Source organism: Nyctereutes procyonoides, unplaced genomic scaffold, assembly GCF_905146905.1.
Source record: "Nyctereutes procyonoides isolate TBG_1078 unplaced genomic scaffold, NYPRO_anot_genome, whole genome shotgun sequence".
NCBI classification, from domain to species: Eukaryota; Metazoa; Chordata; class Mammalia; order Carnivora; family Canidae; genus Nyctereutes; species Nyctereutes procyonoides.
In genome coordinates this window covers 3,938,627-3,965,060 of record NW_026575041.1, presented here as the reverse complement: position 1 = coordinate 3,965,060, position 26,434 = coordinate 3,938,627, and the positions used below count along the sequence as shown (strand labels likewise).

Here is a 26,434-nt window from a genome sequence, read left to right as displayed (position 1 = left end):
TTTCTCAACCCAGAGCCTCAGGCAGCCCCCAATCTATCAGAGTTGGCATTTGGAATGAAACCCATTTGTCATCTTACCTCTGGCCATAAGAACCATTAGAGGGTTTTCAGATGGGGGTTGCATCATTAGATTTGCGTTTTAGTATAACCAGTCTGGCTAAGGAGGGGAGAAAGGCCGAGAGCATGTGAGGCTGCGGGCAGCAGGCCACAGAGGGGGCTGTGAGTCTGGTGTGTCGTCCAGGCAACAGTGGCTGTGGGGAGGAGGAGGGGTGGACTGAGAGCAAGGATGGAGGGGGTGCTCGGCAGGATGCAGGAAGTGTCTTGGATGACATTCTGGATTCTAGCTCAGGAGGTTCTTCCCTGCAGGCTGGCTACCCAGCAGGACACTGGCTCCCAGTTCCTCATTGCCTTGAAAAGCAGAGCTGGTATGAGTGGACCCTCGCAGACTGCACAGGGGTGAGGGGCAGTGAGAAGCACAGAGCTCGGGGTTTAGAGCACTGGCAACCCTTAGCGCCCCTGGCCCTGCCCTGGGTTGCCCTTGCTGTCTCAGAGATGTGCCCAGCGCTCCCGGGCAGCTGACTTCTTTGCTGCTGCTGCTCTGCTGTCAGCAGTGCTCGGCGTGAAGATCTCAGGCCTCAGTATCCTCATCTGTAAAATGGGAACAAGGACAACTGCTTCACAGGGGTTTAGAATAAATAGGTGCTTTCAGAATTGTACAAGAGTTTATTAGTATTGGGGCTGGAGCTCAGGTCCAAGTCCAGCTAGGACTCTGATGTGGGTTCGAGTTGGGTTTAGCCATTTCAGAGGCAGCTCCCAGGGTTTCCTCCAGAGTGAGGGCCAGTGGCTTTTCTGGGACATGCCCTCCAGGCCCACAGCTGCTAACACCCCCTGTGCCTCTCTTCCCAGCTCACTGTCTATCTGGGAAAGCGGGACTTTGTGGATCACATCGACCTCGTGGATCCTGTGGGTGAGTCCCAGGAGGCCGAGGAGGAAGGTGGGGAAAGGTGGGGCTGACCCAGCCCCTTCTAGAGAAGGATGTGTTAAAGCCACCCACAGCTGAGGGCTCTCCTCGGGGCCTGGTCCCCAGAACAGGGTGTGAGTGGCTTCCCATGGCAGTCAGCAAACATTTACCACTTTTACCAAGCAGCTCCTTTTCCCTCAGCAAGGACCACGTGAGGGGAAAGGGCAGGTGGATGGAGGGAAGAAACAGGGAGGGTGGCCTGACAATAGTAAGGAGGGTGTAGCCAGGTGTAAGGCTTAGTACATACCAGACACCAAGGGTAGCTCCATTATTATCTCTGCTTTGCAGCTGAGGAGAATGAGGCACAGAGAGGTTAAGTGACTTGCTCCAGGTCACAGAACTAGTAGGTTGAGGAGCCTGGATCCAAACCGGGGCAGCCTAGCTCCACAGAACCTTTGTTCTGCTTCATCCTGATGGCAAAGATGGGACATGGGAAGAAAACCTTGGGGCTTATGAGATGGGGGCTGTACTCACCCACATGGGGGTCTCGTCAGAGGCTGGGCTATGACTAAAGGCACCTTTCAAAGCCTTACTCTTGTTGAAGATTTCTCAGCCTCAGCACTCTTGACATTTTGGACTGGATAATTCTTTGTTGGTGGGACCATCCTGTGTGTTGTAGGATGGTGACCAGTATCCCTGGGCTCTATCTGTTAGACACCAGGACTATCGCCGCCCGGTAGGACAATCACAAATGTTTTTGGACATTGCCAGATATCCCTCTGATTGGCATAGTCACCCATGGTTAGGATGCTAAGAACCATAGCTCTCGTTAGAAGAGCCTGACCTCACTGTCTCTTCCCACAGCTCTTGGAGGGAGGGAGGGAGGCCCAGAATCATCCCTATTTCACATATGGGGAAAGTGAGGCCCAGAGAAGTTAAATGATCCCAAAGGGACAAGAACAAACCAAAGTGAGGCCAAAGGAGGTGGCAGGTTGGGAGGATGGACACTGGAAACTGCCTGAGGCCAAGTCCAGGTGAAGAAACTAGATGTGTTGCATGGGGAACATTCACAGAGAATGTGGCCTCTGTCATGTATCCCCGGGAGCTGTCCTAGGGCCAGAAGGCAGAAGTGAATGTGTGGTTCCGGAGCCGAGGTGGGAGCAGAGAGCACAGCTGGCAGGTTTGGGGTCACTGGGAGGGGGAGACCTTTGTGACAGTGGGAACAGGAGAACTGGGGAGTCCCGGGGGTCCTTCTGCTGAAGGGGTATGTGTAGAGCTGCGGGCTGCAGAGCATCAGCTGCCCATTAGGCCCTCCCTTCCTGGCCTGGAGTAGGACAACCCCACCTTTCCTCCCCTGTGCTGTCTGGGAGGAACACCAGTTTGCCTGGTTTGCCTACAACCTGCTACAAGGCACAGTTTCCTGCAGACTCTCTGGGGTCAGGCTCTGTCTCTATCCATTGGCCTATCAAGGACAGCAGTGGGGGTGACACAGAGGCTGGGGGCGGGAGCAGGAGGAAATCAGCTCCTCCACCACACACCAGCACCCTGAGAGCTGTTTAGTCAGTGTTCCCAGAGCACCTACTTTGAGCCAGGCCCTGGGGATCCCAGGGAGCTCTGAGGTCACTGTTGAGAGTTGATCAAATGACACACAGAGAGAAACACCTTGCCCATCACAACAGTGAGCTGATTGTGAATTCCCAATGCTTAACTATCTGCCATGGTTCCCTTTTGGGCTCCGGGGCAAGCGCATGCCCCCAGTCTTGCAGACAGGACACTGTGAGTCAGGCCTGGCCCTGCTTCCTTTACCACCCCCAGGATCTACATGCTTCCCCCTGTCCGCTTGCGCTGTCCCTTGGTCATCTAACCGGTGACCCTTACTTCTCCTTTAAGACCTGCCCACTGCTTCTGTCCCCCAGGAAGCCTTCCCTGACATCCCTGGTTGGGGAATTGCCCTTTCCCCCCTACTTTGTACAGAGACCTTGGGTGCTCAGGCACAGAGGAAACACCCACAGAAAAAAGAGGGAAGATGGGCACGTTCTGCGGTGGGGCGGACACCCCTGGCCGAGTATCTCTTGGGCCTGCCCAGGACTAGATGGGACCAGGAGCCCTCTAACACTCCCTTCCAGGGACAGCCTCTGAGATTCCCTGAGAGATTGCTATGGGGGCAGCATGGATGTAGGGGGAGGGTGGCAGTGGGTGAGAGTTGAGAGAATTTTGCTTGTTCTGTGGGTATGGCTGGGTGAAGTATGGCCAGAGGTGACAGGGATGTCAAGGCAAGGAGCCTGTGTTTCCAGCTTCCTGGGATCCCACAGGGAGAAAATGTCCTTTGTGTCTAGCTGGACTCCGCACTGCCACGGCCAGGCCCGGGGACATTCTCTGTAGAGTCCCACGAACCAGGCACCATCTTAGCTTTAAACATATTAACTCAGTTGGTCTTCATGGGAGGCCTGGGAGGTCGGTTCTGTAGGATCACAACTCCTGATGGCAAATCCCAAATCCAAGAAACTCTAGAAGTCTAAACTTACTGGTAAGTTTGATGTAGCATTCATTTAGTGACAAAACCTGACCTGAACTATAGGAAGCTCTTTATACTTTAGCCTCTTGGTGAAAAGATTCATGTTTCCTTGCTGAGGTGTTAATGGGTTTGATCATGGGGCACTGCCCCAGATCCTTCAGAGGGTGTTACAGAATATATGGAAGATGTACCACATGGCCTTTCAGAATCTCGAAATTCTAAAGTACACCTGCTCGTAGGGGTTTGGGACCCATATTGGTGTTTTTATTAACAGGGAAGAAACAGACCAGTTGCCAGCTGGGTCTGTAGGGCCAGCCTGAGGGTAGGGGCTGGGGCATGGCAGTGCCTTCCTGTGGGTGCTGGCCTCCCCTATTTCTCTCATGAGGCTTGTCCACAGACAGATGGTGAAGTCAGGCCTGGTTTGGTGTTTGGGGCTCAAGAATTTGAGAGGTCAAGTTGGGAGGGTCTGCTTACTCTCTTGTCCTTCTTCCAGATGGTGTGGTCCTGGTGGATCCTGAGTATCTCAAGGAGAGGAGAGGTGAGGAGGTGGTCCCCACCTCTGGGCTGTGAGGGGGCCTCCTATTCCCTACTGACCTCTAGCCCAGGGCCTCCATGAGTCCCAGACATGACACAAACTAATTTTAAGGCCTTTCCCTGCCCAGCCCCGCTGGCTCTTCCCTTTGCAGCTCCAAGCCTCCTCCGGCCTGGGCAGCCCACCTATGCCCATTATAGGAGAACCTTTTCAATTCCCTGAGCACTCACATCAATATATCATGACTTTCGCAAGGCCGGGGATGCCCATTAGGGCAGGAATTAGAGTCTCATTATAGGAGAGAAAATTGAATCCCAGGGAGGTGAAGGGCTTGTCCAAGGTCAGCAGGAAGATGTGGAGTGGGGGTTGGGCTAGGAGAGGACCCCACACCTTCTAGACACCACCCAGCACTTGTTTCCCTCTCCCTCTGCTCTCTCCAGCCACATCACTTCCCCAGCCCCACCTTCCCTCCACCCCGGTCCTACCAGCCTTCTCCAGCCCTCACCAACCCTGTCAGATCATCTCCTGTGCTCCCCACACTGGCCAGAGTGGGGCATGGGAAAGGACAGAACTGATCCAGCAGTCAGCCCTCACCTCACCCTAGGGGCCAGGTCTGAGTGGTTCTCCTGGGTACCCAGTACCCCCATCCCGAGGGCTGCACAGCCTTCCCACACAGGAGCTTTGGGACAGACCTGTGAGCTCCAGTTGGGCCAATCCCAGGGCTCAGCTGGTGCTCTAGGGGGCTTGTTTGCTGCCCTCTTGGGCTCATCCTCCATGCCCTCTGCTCCCACAGTCTACGTGACACTGACCTGCGCCTTCCGCTATGGCCGGGAGGACCTGGATGTCCTGGGCCTGACGTTTCGCAAGGATCTCTTTGTGGCCAACGTGCAGTCCTTCCCGCCAGCCCCTGAGGACAAGAAGCCCCTGACACGGCTGCAGGAGCGCCTCATCAAGAAGCTGGGCGAGCATGCCTATCCTTTCACCTTTGAGGTTAGGGACTGCCAGCTGCATCACCAGTAGGAAGCCCTGTGGGCAGGCACATGGGGGCAGCTGGGGCAGCAGCTCCATGTCACTCAATTTCTCAGTGTACATTGGGACCTGGGGCACTGTCACTTACACTGCCTGGTAAGTGTCTCTTCTCTGGCCACTGCCAGGGGTGTCACCTTACCTCTGAGCTACTCCTTGGACCCTCCTGAGTCCAGCTCGTGGCGGGAGAGAACCGGGTGGGCAGAGGCTGCAGAGAAAGAAGGAGCCCTTTCTCACCTCCGAATTACTACAGGACTGTCTCCTCCCTCAGACCAGCTGCCTGCATGCCCGGCTTCGGCCCAGCTCCAGCCCAGCTCCAGCTCAGCTCATTAATGAGGGATGGCATGTAGTGATTTCCCTGCTCTGCCACTTTTCCAAATGGAAAGACTCCCAGATTCTGGATTTTAAAATTTCCTGTTTCTCAGACTCTGATTCTGTGATTCAGTGAAATCCCCTGGCTTTCTGGGAAACCAGAGGAGAGACATTATAGTCATCCTGTCCATGCAGATGTATTGGTTTCCTGTGGCTGCTGTAACAAACAAGCTGCCGCCAACCTGGTGGGAATTAAATGTGACCATTAAAACACAAGTTTCTGACCTTATAGTTTTGGAGGTTACAAGTCAAAACAACAACAACAGCAACAACAAAAAACAGGTTGCACTGGGCTAAAATCAAAGTGTCAGCAGGGCTGTATTCTTTCTGGAGGCTCTAGGCCTTGCCTTTTCCAGCTTCTAGAAACTGCTCGTGTTCCCTGGCTCGAAGCCTACCCCTCTGTCTTCAAAGCCAGCAATGGCTGGTCAGTCTTTCTTGCAGCCCACCACTTTGACACCGACTCTTTTGTTTCCTGCTTTCCCTGCTAAAGGTCCATTGTGATTACATCGGGCACACCTGGATAACTCGGGCTACTCTCCCCATCTCAAGAGTTTTAACTTAATCACACCTGTAAAATCCCCTTTGCCAAGTAAGGTAGCAGTCGAAGGTTCTGGGGATTAGAAGGTGGGCACCTTTGGGGGGGGGCTTGTTCTGCCTACTACAATCTAGGCAGAACACTTTATTTTTATTTTTTTTTAAGATTTTATTTATTCATGACAGACACACAGAGGCAGAGACACAGCAGAGGGAGAAGCAGGCTCCATGCAGGGAGCCCGATGCGGGACTCGATCCCCAGACCCCAGAATCACAACCTGAGCCCAAGGCAGACACTCAACCACTGAGCCACCCAGGTGCCCCTAGGCAAAATCCTTTAGATAAAGAAAAGCACTGAAATCCTTGGCTTTACTGGAGGGCTTCTGGCCCAGTGTGGGGCATCCTTGGCATGGTCTGATGGGGGAGACATGGCCCGTTGCTATGGCCCCCTGGTCTGATAAATGTGTGTGGGGGTAGTGGGTGGGCAACATGAGGAGCTCAATGGTCAATGTGACAGGAGACCTGTCTGTTATCTTAACAGATCCCTCCGAACCTCCCGTGCTCTGTGACATTGCAGCCAGGGCCTGAAGACACGGGGAAGGTGGGTCACATCTCTGGAAGCCTCTCTCCGGGTAAAGGACATTTGTATCCCCAGGGCCCTGGCTTTCTGAGAGGCATCGGAACTCTCTGTGTGGAAGCCTCCCTGTGTGGAAGCCACTTCAACACTGCCTCAGATAAGCCGTCTCTTTTCATACAGGGCGGCAGGCAGATAGGGTGTCATCCTCACCCCCGCATTCCATTACATGCAGTCTCTCCTGGGCTTGCTGTTGGCTGCAGCAGAACCAAAATGTTCTCTGGACTACCTCTTGGCCTCACAACCTTGCATGGGGGTCCATTCACTGTGGTCTCACAAGTGGAGAAACGGAGGCTCCAAGAGAAGTGACACTACTAGTGTCACAGGCCTCAGATCTCTGAGCCCCCTTGTCTTCACCTGCAAAATGGAGATGAGAGGCTATGCCTCCTCCTGCAGTTTAGAGGGTGGAGTGAGCCACCAGAGCACTGTTGGGTCTGCACATAGTCTGTGCTCCCCTCCTAGGACTGCTGAGCACCCCCATTGTTATTGCCGAGTGGCTGCCTTAATGAGGACAACTGCCCAGACCAGGCAGGTGTCTGCAGGGTGGAGCCCAGTTACGGCAGTTTGGGATGCCCAGTGTTGGGGGAGCTAGGGGAGCTCTGTGGGAAAGCCAGGTGGCCAGGTGGGGGGGGGGGTGCAGCACAGCACTGGGGCTGAGGACGATCACAGGGTCCTGAATCAGGCTGAGGGGCGGTTCGCCTGTGAAGTTTGCTATTCCCCTCCAGGGTCCTGGTTTGTAAAATAAGAGGGTGGGATGGCTGTGCTGTCGGGACCCTGTGGTCAGCAGCCCCCTCTCCTCAGGCCTGTGGTGTGGACTACGAGGTCAAAGCCTTCTGTGCTGAGAACCTGGAGGAAAAGATCCATAAGCGGTGAGAAGGGCACAGCTTCCGCTGGGTGTGGGCTGCCTACTGGCAGAGGGAGGGAGACAGGACCAGCAAAGTCAGAGAAGAGATAAGTAACAATACCTGAAAGTGTGTGAGGAGGGGCCGCATATTCCAGCCCCAGGAACTCCAAGAAGGGCCCTCTGGAAGGCTGGCAAGTCCTAGAGGGGTTCCTGGAGGAGGTGGCTCGACTGTCTGGGGCTTAGGGCTCAGGCCTCAGGATTTCTCCCTTTACAATGCTGAACCTGCCTCTTCCATCACCCTGCTTCAAGTCTTGCCCCATGAGACTGCATGTTTTTATTTTATTTTGGAAAGAAACACAAAATTCGGATCATTTTAAAGAGTGAGCAAGAGTTTTTTCCAGCCACCCTGGACCCCCACTTCCTACTTCTCCTGGGAAGCCATCAGCAGCAGGTGGTAGTGGGGGCGGCAGTGGGGTGTGGGATGGGTCAGCCCACGTGTCAGAAGAGGTAGTGTTCTCCTGGAGAGGCACAGCCCTGGGCAGACAGTCCAGGCTGGCAGCTGGAAACAGCTGGGCCTGACTTCTGAGATGGACTGCCCAGCCCTGCTCTCGTTCCTGTTCCTCCTCAAGGCAGGCCCTGCCCTGTCTTCAGGCGAGAAGGCGAGGCTGGCCTCAGCCCCCCACTCTGATGCACCCTGCTTCCCCAGGCAGCAGCCCGCGTTCCTACCCGAGCCTGGCTGAGGGTGGCTGAGGGAGGGCACTGCGGCTTCTTAGGGAGTGGGCTGAGTTTGCCACCTGGCGGCTGAAGAGCGTATTGAGCATCTCCGTCTCCAGCCCAGGCAACTCCACGGTGTGGGGAGATGAGACCCTTCTCCCTGGCTTCTCTGTCTTCCTTTTCTTCTTCAGACCTGAGACCAGGGGAAAGATAGGGGGTCGTGGGTTTTTGAAGGGGACCTGACCAGAGCAAGGAAGAGGAACAACACTGAGGGCCACTGCCTTCACCCTACGCCAGTGTGACATTTTAAGTCCACATCAGAGATACTACTGATAATGATATAGCAGCTATCGTTTATGAAGGGCCTATTAAGGACCAGACACTATTCAGGGTGGTGAACATGTAGGAACTAATTTAATCCTCTCAGCAACCCTGGGAGGTAGGTGTTGCTACTGTTGCTATTTTACAGATGAGGAAACTGAGACCCAGGGGTGAATTTTCTCAAGGGCATATAGTTAGTACGGGGCAAGCTCAGACCTTCAGCCTGGCTGTCCAGTTCTAGGGGATGCAGGTGAGAAATGGGGATGCTGGCACACCCAGCACACCGCAGGCACTGCCTCACCAGATCCTGTCCCCTCCCGATCCTTGTGTCCTCGTTTCTTCCCTAAGCCCCTGTCCCTTTCACTGAGTCCCATCTCATCTCTGGGCCTCCGTCTATTCACTGGGTCCCCATCCTTGTCACTGGCCTACATCCCCCTGACTGAATCCACACCCCCTCACTGAACCCCGTCACCTCTCTGAGCCCCCACCTTTTCATGGGGTCCCTCTGCAGATTTTGATTTAATAGATATTTGGAAGGCATTTGTTATATGGCAGGCACTGTCATAGATGTTGAAAACACAGCAGTGAACAATTGAGATAAAAATTTCGCTCCTTAAGGAGCTTACACTATTAAGTAACGTAAGGGATGTGGGAAGTGAAACATAGTTCCTTTCTTGCCATCCTGCTGGCTGCCATGGGGTGGTTCAGCTCCGATGGTGTGGGAGTTAAGACCGGGACAAGATCAAGTGAGCTGATCCAGGAAGGTTTCCTGGAAGAGGAGGTATTTAGCTGGGTCCTGAAGAAGGAAACAAATGAGGGTAGAAGCAGGAAGAGTATTGCAGGCGGGGGTCCGGTGCAAGCAAAGCTGCAGAGACAGGACGAGGTGAACCACTGAGGATGATAGTGAGGAAGTGGGGGTGGCTGCGTACACAATGGGGGAGGATGGAGTGGGGCCAGGTGGTGACAAGGCCTCTGTGTTCACCTCTGCAGTTTGGTCTGGATTCTAATGCGAGGGGAGCCATGGCAGTCTCCTGAGGAGGAAAGGGAGGGTTACGAGGAAGGAGGATGGAGGCAGGTGACTCTGGCTATCTTTTGCTCTGCCCATCTCCATTAGGAATTCTGTGCGCCTGGTGATCAGGAAGGTTCAGTACGCCCCGGAGAGGCCTGGGCCCCAGCCCACAGCTGAGACCACAAGGCAGTTCCTCATGTCGGACAAGCCCTTGCATCTAGAAGCTTCCCTGGATAAGGAGGTAGGAGGCTTGGACTTGGCAGGGGGTGGGGGCTATTCTCCTGGGCCTGGGACGTCCCATCCCAGTTCTCTCATGGTCACCAGGGCTCCTGGGGTAGGTAAGAGCTTCTGCCCCTAGTCCTAAGACCATAGGGTTCAGGGAATCTGAGACCTCCCTTAGGGGGCTGTGGGGAAGCCTCTGGGGGCCTAAAGGAATGGCAGAGTGGGGCATGAGCCTGAGGGATAGTCGACTTTAGAAGTCAGCGTGCCTCCTGAAGGGACCTGAGTCCCGGCCGTCTTCCTGCACCCCGTCCCCCTCTTAATGTGTGGGCACTGCCTCTCTCTCTCTCTCTGTGGATAGCTGAGGGCAAGTGTTGGCCACAGGTTTGAGTTGAGGTCCTTCAGTGAGGATTCAGAGCCGGTTCCCTTGGTGAGCAGGCCCATCTTTCCCCACCTCTCTCTCCTGCTTCTTCTAGGCCCTCCTGTGTCTAGAATTCCTGGCATCCCAAGCCAGCAGGGACTTGATACATCACCTAGTCCAAGTCCTCCAGATGGGGGGAAGCCTAGGCTTAGCCAACCTGTCCAAGGTCACACCGAGTTCATCCTCTTTATCATTATTATAATTAGTGTTCTCATTATTTCTGGTCACCAAGTCCAGACTAGAGCCCAGGAATATCACCTCCTCATTCAATTATCTTTCAAAATCCTGACAAAGAACTGGTCTAACATGCCCAGTGACTTAGCATCAGTGGGAAGTGGTTGAAGAACTTGAGGCCAACGTCAGAGTGGCCAAAGTCTGGGGAACCCTAGGATATATGATGGGGCCTCTTCTCCCTCCATCTTTCTGGAGCTTTAGTATCCTCTGGTCCAACCCTTCTCTCTTCTTCTGCCTCCCAGATCTATTACCATGGAGAACCCATCAGCGTTAATGTCCACGTCACCAACAACACCAACAAGACAGTGAAGAAGATCAAGATCTCGGGTACCCCGGGTGGAAGCCCACCCCATGGGGCCAGCAAGAGGGAACTCTCCCAAGGGTTGGGGGTGGCTGAAGGTTCTCCCCTTGTTAACAGCCTTGTAGATAACTATTGGCCCGCAGGAAAGCCCAGGGCCTACTCTAGGCCAAAGGGAAAGGCTTTTGAGGCTAGTAACACAGGCTGCTCATTGGCCAGGTAATGAGTTTACTGTTTAAGTCACCTACCCTCTAAGTTCCCTGGGTTCTGGGCAAAGCTGTCCCCGAGGGAGACGTTTGGTGATGGAAGGGAACAGGTGTGTTCGGGCTACCCTTTGTGTGGAAGATGGGGGTGGTCTCTTGAACAATCTCCCAGTGCACTCTGGCCATTCTTGGGGCTGAACATCCCCAACTCAAGGGAGCCTGGGATGCCTGGGAGCTGCAGTCCTGGCTCACACCGCCTTGTCTCCCTCTCCTTCTCAGTGCGCCAGTATGCGGACATCTGCCTTTTTAACACAGCCCAGTACAAGTGCCCTGTGGCCATGGAAGAGGCTGAGTAAGTGAGCACAAGCCCATCCTTGGATGTGTGGGTGGGGAAATGAGAAGCCCTGGCTGTAGTTACAGATGCAGATGGTTCTTTTCCACCTGACAGAGGGCTGGATCTCAGACTTCCTTGTCACTCAGAGTAGATCATCCCAAATAGCCTTTTAAGAAAACACCTGCTTGGTTTAGCTACAAGAAAATACATGCCACAGTCAAGGGACAGACCCATTAAAACTAGAATGACCAAATGAGACCTAATGAATCAAAGGGAACTGGGGTTGTAATTACACTGTACCAGAAACCTAGGTTGAAGGACATACTTTGCTCTGAGCTTCCTAGCAGCCAAGACAAAGAGGGCAAGGTACTAGGTACACAGTATTTCTTGTCTGATAAGAGAATAATCCAACTTACTGGGTAAAAGGGGTTGTATGTGGGAGGGTAGAGAATAATTATATTTTAAAAATCTAGGCTTGAGGACAGCTAATCTGGTTGAGCATGGAATTTTGTCTCAAGTTTGTTAGCGGCTAAGGCAAGAGATCTCAGATGAAACATCTTTTCTTACCTAAAGGAAGTAGTTACTCTCATTGGAAGACACATCTGTGTGTGTGTGTGTGTTTTTTTCCTGGCCCTGCCTCCTCTGGGGAGGCAAGTGCATTTCATATAATTTTTCATGTATGTGTGTGTTTCTTTACATATAATGACAATGTATTTTGGAAAGTTAAAAACGTGTTTTAAATGTTACTATATGGTTTTTGATATGTTCTGACTGGGCTGGGGGTGATGGCTGGGGGTTGGCCCTGGGGGCTGTGTCCACACCTGCCTCCCTTCTTCCCAGTGACACAGTGGCGCCCAGTTCAACATTCTGCAAGGTCTACACCCTGACCCCCTTCCTGGCCAACAACCGAGAGAAGCGGGGTCTCGCCCTGGACGGGAAGCTCAAGCATGAAGACACGAACCTGGCCTCCAGCACCTTGTGAGGACCTGCTTGCCCCACCCCTGACCCCAGGGGGCCCACACCCACCTTTCCTTTTTCCCACTAGTGCCAGTACATGGTATGGTTACCCTTTCCCCAGGCATTGTCCCTGGTCCATCTTAGGAGCTTGAATTGTCCTCTTACTCCCACCCCTATCCAGGGGTGACCCAGAGAGCAAGACGGGCCCCTAGACCCTGCTTCCTTTGTAAGTGCTGGGCTCTGCTGGCTTGCCCAGGGGAGGGCAACCTGGAGAGGCTTCTTGCAGAAGGCAGCAGCTCCTGACCTCGTGTCTTCAATCAGATGGGGTGTGTCCCTGAGACAGAGCAAGGCTGGAAGGAAAGGAGTGACTCCAGCACAAGAGGATGAATCAGGAGTGGGAGTGGGGAGTCTGGGGAGATGTGGACAGTGAGCAGGGCTAGACCAGATGTCAGTGTGCCCCTCAAAGGCAGGGATCCCTGGGCCGTATGATCACTCCTGCCTCATGGTCATCACTGACTCTGAGGCTACCCTGCTCTCGTGGAGGCCTGGCGTGTGGGGAACTTGCCTTACCCTGGCCGTTGAGGCCTGGCCCTCCAGTGGGGCTTTGGCCTGCCTCTGCAACACCCCTACCCCTGACTTCCAACATGGATCCTCTGCTCCAGACACACAGTTGTCCACATGGACATGCTGGCCACTTGCCTCCAAGCCTTTGCCCTCTTCTTCCACCCTGGCTCAAATCCTGTCTTCAAGACTTGGTAGAGGGGCCACCTCCTGCATGTCTTCCCCAATACCTCCTCCCCTGCCTTGCCAACCTCCCTCTCCCTCCCTGAACCCGCTGTCTGGCCCTTTGTGCCACACAGATTGCTGGGCAGCAAAAGAAGCAGAGTCCATCCAACCAGGGGTAGAAAGAGCCCAGCCCTCACCATGCTGGTGGGACTCAGGCCCAGGGAGGAAGGGGGCTATCAGGTGTGCACAGAGAGGGAGTTTCACAGCTGGACATGGGACCCAGGGCTCCAGTTCCCACCCACTTAGGGCAAAGCCTGCCTTTCTCATATACTGGGTTCTGTTTGCACCTGGTGGCAGAGTGGCCAAGGAGAGGGATGGTTGGCTACCACCCCCACTGCACCCAACCCCTGCCATGTCTCTTCCACCCAGCTATCGTCCATGAACCTGCTTCCCTCTGTTACCTTGCAGGTTGAGAGAAGGAGCCAACCGGGAGATCCTGGGCATCATTGTTTCCTACAAAGTGAAAGTGAAACTGGTGGTATCTCGGGGCGGGTGAGTGTTCTAGCCCAGCTCAAGACTCCTAAGTGCAGAAGGGGTGTCCCAGACCACCCGCAGCCCACTGCCCCAGTCTACCTGTTTGCCAGACCTTTTAGCTGCATCCACCAAGAGGGTAAACCAAGAAGACGACTTCCGGTTCCGTCTTCCTCCTTCATGCTCCTTTCCTCCTCCTCTGCCCTCTTTCCATGTTTCTCTTTTCCTTCTCCCCCTCCTCGTCTTTCCTATCCCTTTCTGGGCCCATGGGGTTGTTGAGGGGGTGGGGGACACTTCCTCAGAGTCTGTGCTGTGGGGTCTCCAGATGGTTCTTTCCCCTCATTGCATCTTGGGGCACAGTACCCACCCCTGCTCATGCCCATGCTGATCTGCTGAGGAAATGGCTGAAGGGACTCAGAATCCCAGAGGTGGATTGGGAGTGTTCTGACTCTCCCATTTTACAGATGGGGAAGTAGAGGCCCAAACTATTCTCCAAACATTTCCTGAAATCTCCCTTAACATCAGGTCGTAGGCTGAGTGCTGGGGTCACCGCAGTGGACCGGATGTATTCTTTGCCCTGGAGCACAATCTCTGCTCCACCCCTGAAGGTGGAGGCTCTAATAGAACAACTTTTCCCCACAGGTCAGGCCTGTATGTTCTTATAAACCTAGAATGAGGATCTTTAATTTGTCACAGGGCTTTTTGTCTGATTCATAAATTGCTATGAAAAGGTTTGCAAGCTAATAATATTAGACATTAGAATAATGCCTTGTGTAGGTGGCAGTAGCTAATACTGACCACATACTATAAGGATGTCTCAGAATTGCAAACCCCAAATCTCATGTCCTGTGAGTCTGCAGGGCCCCCAGTCTGCCTCAGGCTCTTCCTTGAGGAATCCTCGGTGAATCCCAAATTGATTTCTCGTGTCATCAGAGAGGACCCCTGCCCCCACCACCACCACCTCCACCGGGGGCAGGAAGCACAGGGGTTGGTTTTCATGTTTCCTTCGCAGAGGAGGATCCTGGGGTCTCAGCACGGCTCTAGGGGTTTTGGCTGAACAGGGCCTGGATTTCAGTCCCTCAGGCAAGACTAATGACATTTCTGTATATCTCTGAATGAGAGGTCACAGCCATGCAGTGGTGGGTGGGAGTGCGTCTCAGGGTGTCCCCTACCTGTGCAGGCAGCAAGGTGGTGAATGAACCTGCTTTCTGTTTTCTTCCTTTCTGAACTCTCTCCTGACCACCTCTCTCGCCTCCTCTGACCCACCCAGCCTGTTGGGAGACCTTGCATCCAGGTAAAGTCCCTGCCTTCAACCTGATTCATCCACCTTCCCGTAGGGTCTAGAGACCACTGGGCTCACTGACTGTCCAGAACTGTAGGGCACTGGATTGGAAAGAATCTTAGCAGTCACTTTTTTTTTTTTTAAGATTTATTTATTTATTTGTTTGTTTGTTTGTTTGTTTATTTATTTGACATACACAGAGAGAGGCAGAGACACAGGTTCCCTGCAGGGAGCACAACACAGGACTCGATCCCTGGACCCTGGGATCATGCCCTGAGCCTAAGGCAGACTCTCAACCACTGAGCCACCCAGGCGTCCCAGCAGTCACTTTTGATTGCCAGGCTCAGGCATGTGCTGGGACTAGTATCCTCTCCAAAGCATGAGGGAGATGTAGTTTCTCCTTTATTATTTTTTTTAAGATTTTACATATTTATTCATGAGAGACACAGAGAGAGGCAGAGGGAGAAGCAGGCTCCCCGCGAGGAGCCTGATGAGGGACTCCATCTCAGGACCCTGGGAGGACAACCTGACCAAAGTCAGACACTCAACCACTGAGCCACCCAGGTGTCCCCAGTGTTTCCTTTAAAAAACCTTGCTCTGTTTTTTCATCCCACCCAAGTGACAGGAACCTTTGCCAACAGCAAAGTCAGCTTCATGGTGGGGGTGGGGGTGGGGAATAGTTCCCCCCGCCAAAGTCTAATGTTTTGGAGAAATGCTGGCTTCATGGCTTCCAAACTTGTACACTAATGAAAATTAACTGCTGGCCATGTGTTGCTAAGGAGAGGTCCTGTGGAGATCTGCTCTGTGTGCCGCACATGCAGTGGTGTTTTGCCTCCTCCTGTCACAAGATGGCAGTATTGTTCATCCCAAAAAAAACCAGTCTATTTGGAGAGGTGAAATTAATTCGATTTAGTTCAGTTCAGTATAATCCAATAAAGATGTCCTGAACCCAGATTTGTGCCTAGCCTTGTGCTACATGCTGAGGTTCCAGGGAGGACTCAGGCCTACCCCCTGCCCTTGACCACTATCACTCATGGCCCGTTGGAAGGTTAATGTCCAGATCTTCCATCCATATTCTGTATGGCTTTCTTGAAGGCTGGCATGCTCACTCTTCCATTCTGTTAGCTCACCCTTCCAAGTGAACCTGGAAAAGCAATCCCCTTAGGAAGCAAAAAGAAAAAAAAATGCCAGATCATTTCAGTAGCCTATGGATCTTCCTTGTCCCGATTGAGGGGAAGTAATGATTGATTCTGGCAGGTGCAAATTTCACAGTTCAATCAAACCTTTTACCTACCTCATCTCCAAGAAGTTCTAGTGGTTCTAAGAAGGTAAGCATTGTTTTCTCCTGTTTTCCAGATGAGCTCAGTAGGAGACTGAAGATGTAAAAGTACCCCCCCCCACCACACAGTGCTGGGCCTGAGAATGGACCTTTCTGGTCCCACAGCTTCTGCCCCTGCCTGCTCTGTTCCCCTCTCCCTTCCTCCCTGCCAGTGGGGCCCTGGGCAGCAATGCCAGTAAAATGAGGCTGTGCCGGGAGGTGCTTGCAGTTGGCAGGGCCTCCTAGGTGACAACACCCCAAGCTGAGAGGAGGAGCTTGCATAGCTGCTTCTGGAGGAGTAGAGAGCAGAGGATGGGTAGGAATCACCTCCTCAATTCAGAGCTGTTATCACTCCGTGGCTGAGGATGTGACTTATGGAGTCAGAATCCTATCTCTCACTTCCAAAAAAAAGGGAAAGAAAAGAATCCCATCTTTCACTTTCCATTAATAGTTATGTGGCCTTGAAAAAAAAGTTCTGTGACCTTGTGTAATATATTTCTCCTCCTGTGCCTCAGTTTCCTTATCTGTACTTTTGGTATAATGGGATTGTTGTGGAGATTAAACGAGCTACTCTGTAATAATCCTTAGCACAGAGTCTGCACTATGTGTCTGCTCCTGTTATTATCTTGCTCCTCAGGGCCAAGGAGAGGGAAGTCCCGGTCAGAAGCACCTGGTGGTGTCGGCACCTCTTCTATTCCCCATCACCCGACCCTCCATCCCTACAGGGCTTCAAGGAAGGCTTAATGCACAGTGTAGAGAGCCCTGGGGCCCAGGCCCATACAACTTGAACTTAATTAAACTAACCTCAGCAGTGCATCATCCAGGTGGCAGGGGGCTAGGGCCCCTGGAGCACTTTAGAAGAGCCTCAAGGAGATGTTAGAAGGTGGGACTGAGGAGGGGGGAGGAGGGAGGGACCTGTTCCAGACAGGAGGTTGGGAAGGGCAGTGTTAGGGAAGGCTGGACTGGCTCTGACAATTTGAGGCTTGCAGAGTCCCAGGGCACCTCTGGAGCCACTGAGGGACCAAAGGACACACTGCCCTAGGCAATCCTTTTCCTACCCCTAGGCCTCCTCTCCGCTCATGAGAATCCAGGGATCCTAATCAGGAAAAGGGAGATTTCCATTTCTTTATGGAGCCAGCAGGAAAGGTCTTCTAATTCACACCTAGAGAGAGTAAGGTTCCGACAGTGGCAGAACTGGAGCCTCAGTCCAGATTTCCTGCCTCCACTGAGAGCTCGCTCCTCTGACCATAAAACCCCAGTCCTCAAACTGATGGGGCATTGCGTTTTCTAGCCTGAGACTGAGCTAGAGGCTTACCGGGTCTGGGTCTTTGTTTCAGTGACGTGGCCGTGGAACTGCCCTTCACCCTAATGCACCCCAAGCCCAAAGAGGAACCTCCACATCGTGAAGGTAGGCAGGATCTGTGGGTCACTGAAGTGGGAGTTTCCGAATTGTCCACCCCATTCTCCACCAGCTGCTGTCTCTCCCCATCACCCCATCTCACTCTGGGTTAGCCATCAGCCCAGGGTCACCCTTTTTCCTCAGCTCCCCAGGATCTTTTGTGAAGCCCACACTCTTCTGTTTGCATCTGACTCCCCCCAAAGACAGAGAGGTCTGACTCCTTCCTCCTTGGGGATGGAAGTTGGGAGTGGAGGGGGCTCACTGGCCATATTTGGAGCTCTTGTCTTGCATCCAGGCATAGGGAAAGGGGCTGCACAGATAAGATGGCCCCTGGACACACCTTAATGATTCTTTCAAGTGATACCAGATTGGCCACATTTCCTTATGTCTAAGACTGTTTGAGTTGAAAGAGACAACTCTATAGTATGTACCACAAAGAAGGAAAAGTGTTCTCACAATTAAACAATGGAATGCCATTGATTCTAAAACATACCCAAAGTTCGGAGAGGTGAAAATGTGAAGAAAAAAAAAAAAACAAAACAAAACGGTTGTCTTAACACTAAATGAAAGTCATGTATTTAAGAAAAGAATCTAAGTCATGCAGGAGACATGCCAAAGGAGCAAGGTCCAGAGGTTTTTCTGTTCTTCTGGAGCTGCTAGGGGCCCTCCCGGGACTGGGGCGGGGGGGGGGGGGGTGTGCGTTCCTTGGACCTTCCCTGGACGGGATGTTTTGAGGGTGTTTTTGAGACCAGGGACCAACCCTTCTTCCCCACTTCCTCTCTTCCTTAGGCCCCCCCATCTTAGCCTGGTTACCCTAGGGTGGGGGCCAGTGCCCACCTGCCCCCATGCCCCACTAACACGTGGCCATCTGCCCACCCTGTGTTTAGTTCCAGAGAATGAGGCACCGGTAGATACCAATCTCATAGAACTTGACACAAAGTAAGCCAAACCCTGCCTGCAGAGGTCTGGGGCTTGGGGGTGGGGTGCCTGGGGCGGTGGGCGGGGCGATGGGGTTATTTGCATATATACTTATTAACCCCTGAGGAACAGCTGGTCTAACCCCCTCTGCTGAGAGCTGCCTCTGCTCGCCTCTTCAGCAACCTGCTTGCCTGCATGTGATTTGAAGGACCCTCCGTGCCTGTTCCTCTTCCTCCTGCCTTGGCGGGGTCTGTCTTCCTCCCTCGTCCTTGCACGTCCGTCCGTCAGTCCGTTCGTCCATCCACAGCGCCTGCTCGGCTCTCACAGGGCTGGTTTGGTTCGGGCCCTGGGCTGGGCTCTCCTGCGCTGCCAGCGCCCAGCCAGTGGAATCAGGCTGTGGGGTGGGGATGGTTCTGGGGGCTCTTGCTGCTTCTGACTCCTGAGGACTGATCTGGATTTCCCTGCCATCAAAGGCCATCGCCTCAACGGACAGTTGCCAGAGGCTGGAGGACCTAGGCCGACATCATGAACCACCTCCAGAACCAAGCAGCTTTCTCTCTGCAGCTCCAAATCCACCCTTTCCTTGTCCCCCAGGAGAAATTTGGGATATGGGGGTCTCAAGTCATGCCGTGAGGACCCCTCATGTGGCTGGCTGAATTCTGTGGGGCTGGGGCTTGGGTGGGCCTAAGCATACATGTTATGTGATAGAACAGAACTCACTGTTCTTAGAAGCAGTCCTGAGTCCTGAAACCCCATTCAGGCACCCCCTTTCCTCACCCACCCTTCCTCTGCCTCGCTATTTAGATTTGCTACCCCCAGGCCCCCTCCTATCCAACATCCTTCAGGATAGAGTATGAGCTGACCGCTCCCTGGAGAAAGGACATTCATGGTTTTCTCTCTCACTAAGATGAGCCCAAGCCTTCCTGTGCTCCCTGAGGGTAGTTCTTTGGGTGGGTGGTAGGGTTTCTTGGGCCTCTTCTGCGGGATTCAGAATATGCTATGAAACTACTGGTGGCCTGGCCTCTCACAGCAGGCATAAATTCTTTCTCTGTTCCCAGCCTGGCCACACTGGCCTCCACCCCCATTTGATATCTCCCCTACCCCCAAATCCTTAAGAACTGGGTCACTTGCCAGCCCTTAGGCATGAAAGTCAAACTCATGCGTCCCTCTGGTATTTCCACAACTAGCTGGAGTCCAGACACAACCGGTCCGTTGGTCACTGATATGCCAGCCTGGCAGGCCTTTCTGCCCAAGGTCAACCCCAGGGGCCAGCCTCTAAGTCCTATCTGACCTTCTGGAGAGGCCTACTCTCCCTGCCTTGCAAACACACCCCATTTTCCTTGTCTTTCCCACCAGCGATGACGACATTGTGTTTGAGGACTTTGCCCGCCAGAGGCTGAAAGGCGTGAAGGACGACAAGGAGGAAGAGGAGGATGGTACTGGCTCACCACAGCTCAACGACAGATAGACTGGGGCCGGCCCTCCCTCTGGGCAGCTCCACGGCCGCTCTCGTGCACTAGGATGCTTACTCGTCTTCTTCCTGTCCTCGTTCCCTCTCCCCTTGTTCTTCTAGTTTCTACCAGGGGGCCCAGTGGTCTTCCGGGTTACAGTGGTGAACCTCCGGCCTCAGGATTGGCCCATCACCATGCTGTCAGGGCCACATGGGCCACCTTCAACCCTCTCACCCCTCTCATGGGTCACCCCTCCAGGCCTCCCCCCTTTTCCTGCTGACTCCAGAAAGGCCATCCTGGCTTTGGCCTTGGGATTTGACTTGGGATGGGGAGCAGAATGGGGAGGGTGGGGCAGAGAGCTCAAGACATGTGAGGAGATGGCCACGGTCCCAGGTGGCTGGCACATCTCTGGCAGCTAAAAGATGACCGTGCCAAGGGCTACCCTCTTCTGGCTAGGAGGGGCACACCTGTGGATAGGGTCTCAATACCTTTTTGGCATTTGGACCTACCAAACGCCTCTCCCCTTCCACCTCTCTGTCCCTATCCTGTGTCCCTCTGTGTCTGCCAGTGACATTGGTGAAGGTTCACGGACCTCAGGAGTAGAGAAAAGCTACTGGACTGCCATTCTTACCAGCAGTTACCCAGTCTAAGGCAAGCTGTGTGAACTAGCCTGTCTAATTCAGTACTATCAGGATGGAACATCCTAGCTACCTTGTAGCTTCTGTGTGTGTCCTATCTGTACACATGCATAGAGAGACAAGGGAGGGGTCCTCACAAAGCACTGCCTGGTGGCATAGAGGGTCCACACTCCTGAGGAGGTTTCCGGAAAGGTGGCTCTGAAAGCTGGGGTTAGGGGCAAGAAGGTGAGGATCTGCTCTTCTCTCCTTTGCAGATGTAAGAGCAAACAGTGATCCCATGGGAAGTAAGGCTGGAGGTCCAGATGGGGCTGGGGACACCCATATCCTACTACCTCCCCTTGCAGTTTTCCACAGCTGGGCTGGCCCTGCAGGCTGGGAGAGAGTGCCCACCATGTGCCACCATGCCCACAGTGCCCACCATGTGCCACCATGCCCACAGTCAGGGCCTCCTCCCCCAGGAGGCAGCATGGTCCATTGATATCCCTCACCTAAAAGGAAGGGGGCTGCTGGGTAGCCAGGAACCCTTCATTTCCTTGGGGAGTTGATGATTCCCCCACACACCGTCCATCCCCCCCGCCACCCACCACCAGTAGCTCCCAGTGCCATGGATACCCAGTACCCATTAACTGGTGTTGCTGTGATTGGGACCTGGGGCATTTTTAGGCAATAAGGCAGGCAGATGACGAGGTAGAAATTGATAAAAGGTATTTGTTCTTGTTTGACCTTTGACACCCACTTACTGTGTGACCTTGGACAAGTTCCTTTCTCCTTCTGGGCCTCAGTTCTTCACCTAGAAGACCAAAGGGTTTGACCAGATGATCACAAAGGGACCTCCCAGCTCTGGCCTCCAAGAATATGTAAACCTCAAAGTTTCTGGTATGACTGGTAGAGCCAGATCCAGACCATTGACTCTGGTCTGTCTGCTTCCAGAGGTGATTTATAGGGCCCCAGAGGTAGCAGGGCCATGGGGAGCTCCTAGCCCACCCCTTCCCAGGCCCTTTTTGGGCCCCTGGAAGGTCCTCTGATGTCAAGCTGTGGCCATAGCTAGCATGAGCTGTTTGGCCCTAGGGCCTGAATATTCTAGAAGACCAAGCTTGCATTTGCTTTGACAGGGCCCTTGGGTACCTCACAGCTCCCTGTGGATGCAGACTCCCTGAGGTTTACCTTATACCCAAGTGAATATATTGCTTAGCAGGGTGTGTGTGGGGAGGTCTCTCCTCCATCTCTGCTCCCATTTATCTCTGTCCCATACTTGCCTGATAAAGAAGACAACAAAATTTTATTATGCAAGTTGGGACTCAGCCCTCTTCAGTCCAGCCCCTCCCGGGGTGGGCAGTGTCACCATTATCCATGGTGAGAATACCCAGTTCACAAGCCTGGCACTGCACCCCAGCCCTTCCCCTCCTGAATCTCATGAAAACTCGATTCTAGGGAGCCCTACCCCATGTCAGGCCCAAGGCAGCTTGGGGCAGCCATATACTATCCTGGCCAGCTCTGGGTGCCCCAGGCATCCAGCCCCTACCAGAGCTTGCTTGCAGTTACACCTCATCGGATGGCTGAAGAGTTGACAAAGGGCTGGAACAACACATGCCAAGCACTGCTCTCCAGTGGCTTCCTCTGGAACCTTTGAGGCTGGGATGAGACCCTTTAGGATTTGAGGTGATCACTCCCTTCCATCCCTTCCTTCATGCCTCACCCATGCACGTGATAGATTTGTCAGCCTGTTTTCTTAAGCTTCTTCACCTCAATATCACACTCACCCTTCTGGGTTTGTCCCAGTGTTTGGCTGAAATTTCTCCACCTGCAGGAAGTATTAGAGCCCCACCTAGACTTTTACCTTTGGGGCCCAGGGCTGCAGAAGGGCAGCCCTTGACCTCAGGAAGCTCATGGTCAGGTGAAAGTTATAGGGGGAAGTCATGGGGGCCACTGCATTCAGGGCTCCTTGGCTGCTGCTAGTCCATATAGTGCCTTGATGTGAGTTAGAAGCAGTGCACCTTCCAGGTGGACCGGCCCATGTTGGAATGCACAGCTTTGTGAATGGTGCACGGGCTGGAGTTTAGCCCCACTTACCCTAGCCAGTGCAACACAAGCTGGAGTGTTTCCTTGGGCCTCTTCCTGGGAGAAGGACCCAGAGCATCTTTCAGAGTTTCTGATTGGCTCCAGACCCCCCTCAGCCTGCAGTCCACAACTATGACCAAGTCCTTCTATGCAGGGCCCCTCTCCATCTGGAGTCAGCCTGTCTAGAGTCAGGTGAGACCTTGGAGTGAGATTGGGGGTGAAGGAACCCCACTGGGCCCCAGGCACCAGCCCATAGTTTTGGCTCTGTGCTGACCACACTGGTACCTTCCAGTGGGCCATGTAGGTGGCATATAGAGAGCAGTCTGGGCAGGAAGGAAGAGCATGGTCCAAGGTGAAAATCTACAGGCAGAGGCCGGCTGGACTTTCTCAGCATTTCACCCATGAGAATGGTTAGGCCCCATGAAGAGAAGAACTGAATTATTCAGTTGGATTCCATGGGCTGTCTCAGCCTCAAAGCACAGAGGGTGAGAGTGGGCACACTGGGGGCTGGTTTTAGCTCGGCTCATTGCTGACAAGCTGGTTCCCACGTGGTGCCGTGAAAAGCATGCTGGCCTAGAAGTTCACACTGCCTCCGGTCCAGTTGTCACCAACCAGCTGAGTAGCCTTGAGCAAGTCACTCAACCTCTTGGGCTCAGTTTCCCTAACTATAAAATGGGACAGTAATCCCTTCTCCACCTGACTCAAGGCGCTTGAAGCCCAGATGAGATGAAAGTCAGCTCTGTAAGTTGCAGATGGCTGCACAGACTGTGGTCCTACCACTGCAGGGCAGTAGCCCAGGGTCACACAGGAAGATCACTGCGGGCTGAGTCCTCCTCCCACCAGTCTTCATCTCTTGCCCCCTTCTCTCTTAGGCAGATGTCAACCAGAAGGAGATGCAGTCAGTTTGGGTTTGGTGACACAGCTGAGAGAAAAATGCAGACACTATTCAGGAATGCCTTACCCATAGAGAGTGGTCCAAGCAATCATGACAGAGAGACAAGCCATGGAGATTGCCAGGGATTGGGCTGGTGGGCATCCTGGACCCTCCCAGTCCTGGTGCCACTCCCATCTCCCAGTTTTTTGATCCCACAGAGGCCAGGAAGCCTTGGCTCTGATCCCAGATTAGGGAGAGCCACTAACCTCCAGGCCCAGGGAGGGCCAAACCACTATTCCATCAAAGAACCCCAAGGGTGAGGTGGAATAGAAATTGCCCTTTATAGTGGAAGGCCTCCTCCATCACAGCTACCAATACACCTTGATGACACTTGGGAGGCATTTGGGCCCAGGGAAAACCCAGGCCCCTTACCCTGCTGACCTGTTCCCCAGTGGTTTCAGTGTCCCACAAAGACAGCTTCTCCTGCCAGTGACTGGGGACGGGACATTCTTCACCCATCCCAGAGGAAGGCATTGGCCCCAATCTTGAACTATTATAGGGTCTTACAGGCATAGGCCTATATCTCTTCTGTTTTTCTTTTTAAAGTCGACAAGGACCAAAACACACTGTATCTTGACCTACATGCATAAGCCTGCATCGAGCAGTTTGATGGCATCTTGCCATCTTTGTCCAGGCAGGTCTACTGCTTCTGTCCTCCCTCCAGGATTGAGATGGCCTACCTGTGGGGCAGAATCCCCACCTCTTCCACTCCCCTGCAGAGTTCCTGCACTGTGGCTTCAAAGAGAGGCCCATCGAAGGGGGGGCACCCCTGTCCCCCAGGAATCTCCTCCAACTCTTCACTCTGAAAGGGGAGTCAAAGCACAGGTCCCCAGGACCCATGACCTACAGACACTCTGATATAGTGGTTTTCAAACCAGGTGCTGTGGAACTCCTGGGTTTCACAGAGCTTCACCAGGGGCTGCTAAAGTGGGAAGATGGGGGTGGAGGCAAAGGCGAGGTCTCCAGCTCTCCCCCATCCCCACTTCCACCAGGACAACTCTGCTTTCATCTGTCTTGCCTATTGAGGTTACACCTTCAAACTTTGGAAGAAAAGCTTCATCAAACCACCATTCTGAGGTTTGATCTTCAACCAGCAAGCACAGGTTCTCTTCTTGCTTTTCATGTTGGAATGGCTCTAGCATTCCAATACAAAGTGTCTTTGTATTGGAACTTGGGTTGCAACCCAGGCCCAAGCACTTGCTTACACACACACACACACACACACACACACACGATGGTTTTGTGGCATACCCACCCTGAAGCTCTGGCCTGGGTTTTGATTTGGGCAAGGGCCTGGTGCTCAGTGAGGATGGGTCTTGCCTTGATATCAGCCCATGCAGTGTGGGGGACTGTGGAACAAGGAAATAGGCTCAGCCCCTACCCCACAGCTTGTGTCTGCACCCCACTCCCCTGGCCCAGGCCTAAGGGACACGTGGGAGAAGGAGAAACTAGACTCAGGTTCTTCTTTACGTGTAGCCAGATGGGTGGATGTCTGGGTTTTTCCAAAAGAAATGTTGAGGGAGGACTTTATGCTAGAGGTCCCTCCATAAGGACATAGTCCCTCTAGAGACTTTTAAGTGGCAAGTTTCCCTTGAGCAATTCTAATAGGATTCTATTCCCACATCAGTGGACAAGCAAGTGTGGGGGCAACAGAAAGGTGCCTGAAGAGATGCTACGGTTACGGTCTCCCACTCACAGTCTCCCACATTCTCTGCCAACCTGCCCCTCTGCACAAGTTCCCCACAAGAACTGACCAAGGGGTGGCACATTGGGGAGACCTGGACTAGCCTTTGACAAGGGGTCCTCCTTGGCCTCCTCCCACTGAGGGCATTCTAGGTGGAAATATGAGGCTCAGGGCACAGCAGACCATGTGGCATGGGAGAAGGAGTCCTAAGTGCAGTCTGAGTATGCCCCTGGGAACCTCCACTGAACTCAATTTCCCCATGTGTAAGATGGGGCTTGTGCCAGGCCCTGCTCACCTCACAGGTTACTGCAAGGGGAGGTCATGGGAAGTATGATAGGTGGTATCATACAAGAATGATGAAGTGGGAGTCACACAAACTTGGGGTGTAGTCATGGCCTGAACGGTAGATCAGCAAGTACTTGGGAGAATGAGTATGGGAGGTGCCATCTTCCTGGGGCATCTCTGCTCAGAGTTAAGGTCTAGCCACAGATGCCATGGGAGACCGGTCTCTTGCTACCCAATGGGAGCCAGCATTCAGCTTGGCACAGTGACTATGGATCCTGGACGCAGGGAGTGACAGGTGGCTGGGACAGGTCTCCAGGTCCGTAGCCCTTCTGTTAAGTGATTATTTTGTGACACCCTCTTTCCTGGGCCATCTGCCAGGTTTATCTGTTGTACCTGTGGCATTCCTTACTATGTCAGATAAGTTATTACAGTTTATTCAACTCTAACAGGACAAATGAACAAGAGAACCATAAATAGGAGACCATTAAAGGTCTTTTGTGACAGATGCTGGATGTGCAATCATTTCTGTCTCATTAGCTCACGGCAAGACATAGATCAGCAAATCCTCTCCCTACTGCCTTGGAATGTTGGGCAGGACCTGTGGATGGGTCAGGTGTTTTCTTCCTTCTCCCTGGCCCCAACTCCAACCTGGTTCCTGCACCCCCTTCTGGAAACTGCCAAAGAGCTTTCTCTTCCTCCCTCTGCCATTTACCAGTCTTCTGGCCTTGGAGAAGTCGCCAGACCTCTCAGGCATCACTGGATCCCATGACCCCTGGTTTGCTCCTCAGGTAAAGCCATCCTATCTTCTCTTTGGCACCACCAACCACTTCAGCCAGAATCCTGCCCCAGTCCCAGCCCCTGGTCTTATTCAGTACTCATCTCCTGCTCTGCTGGGTCTCCCTGAAGTCACTTCACTTTTCCATAATTTACCCACTGCCTGTTCCAAAAAAACACATGGAAGGAGTGGGGATATATGTGAGGAAGATTAAAAGTTCTAAATGATAATATTCTGTATTAACAAAAGGGACATTCCAATGAATGTAAGATGACTTTTCTAGAAAATTGATTATGTATGAAAAATAA

At 53.1% G+C, this 26,434-nt stretch overlaps 1 protein-coding gene across 3 annotated transcripts in view; it reads left to right on the top strand.

Moving 5' to 3' along the window:
* ARRB1 (arrestin beta 1) overlaps window positions 1-25,854 on the top strand; it is a 77,132-nt gene extending 51,278 nt beyond the window's left edge. For 2 of the 3 annotated variants that reach the window (XM_055320514.1, XM_055320515.1), the window contains exons 3-15: window positions 906-966; window positions 3,969-4,013; window positions 4,801-4,997; window positions 6,481-6,540; window positions 7,375-7,442; window positions 9,567-9,702; window positions 10,578-10,662; window positions 11,116-11,188; window positions 12,011-12,148; window positions 13,322-13,405; window positions 17,322-17,392; window positions 18,271-18,322; window positions 19,658-25,854. In XM_055320514.1, the coding sequence (XP_055176489.1) occupies window positions 906-966; window positions 3,969-4,013; window positions 4,801-4,997; window positions 6,481-6,540; window positions 7,375-7,442; window positions 9,567-9,702; window positions 10,578-10,662; window positions 11,116-11,188; window positions 12,011-12,148; window positions 13,322-13,405; window positions 17,322-17,392; window positions 18,271-18,322; window positions 19,658-19,769 (1,182 nt within the window). In that variant the 3' untranslated portion in view covers window positions 19,770-25,854. The other variant, XM_055320516.1, reaches the window with a different exon arrangement.
* The last annotated feature ends 580 nt before the right edge of the window (window positions 25,855-26,434 follow it).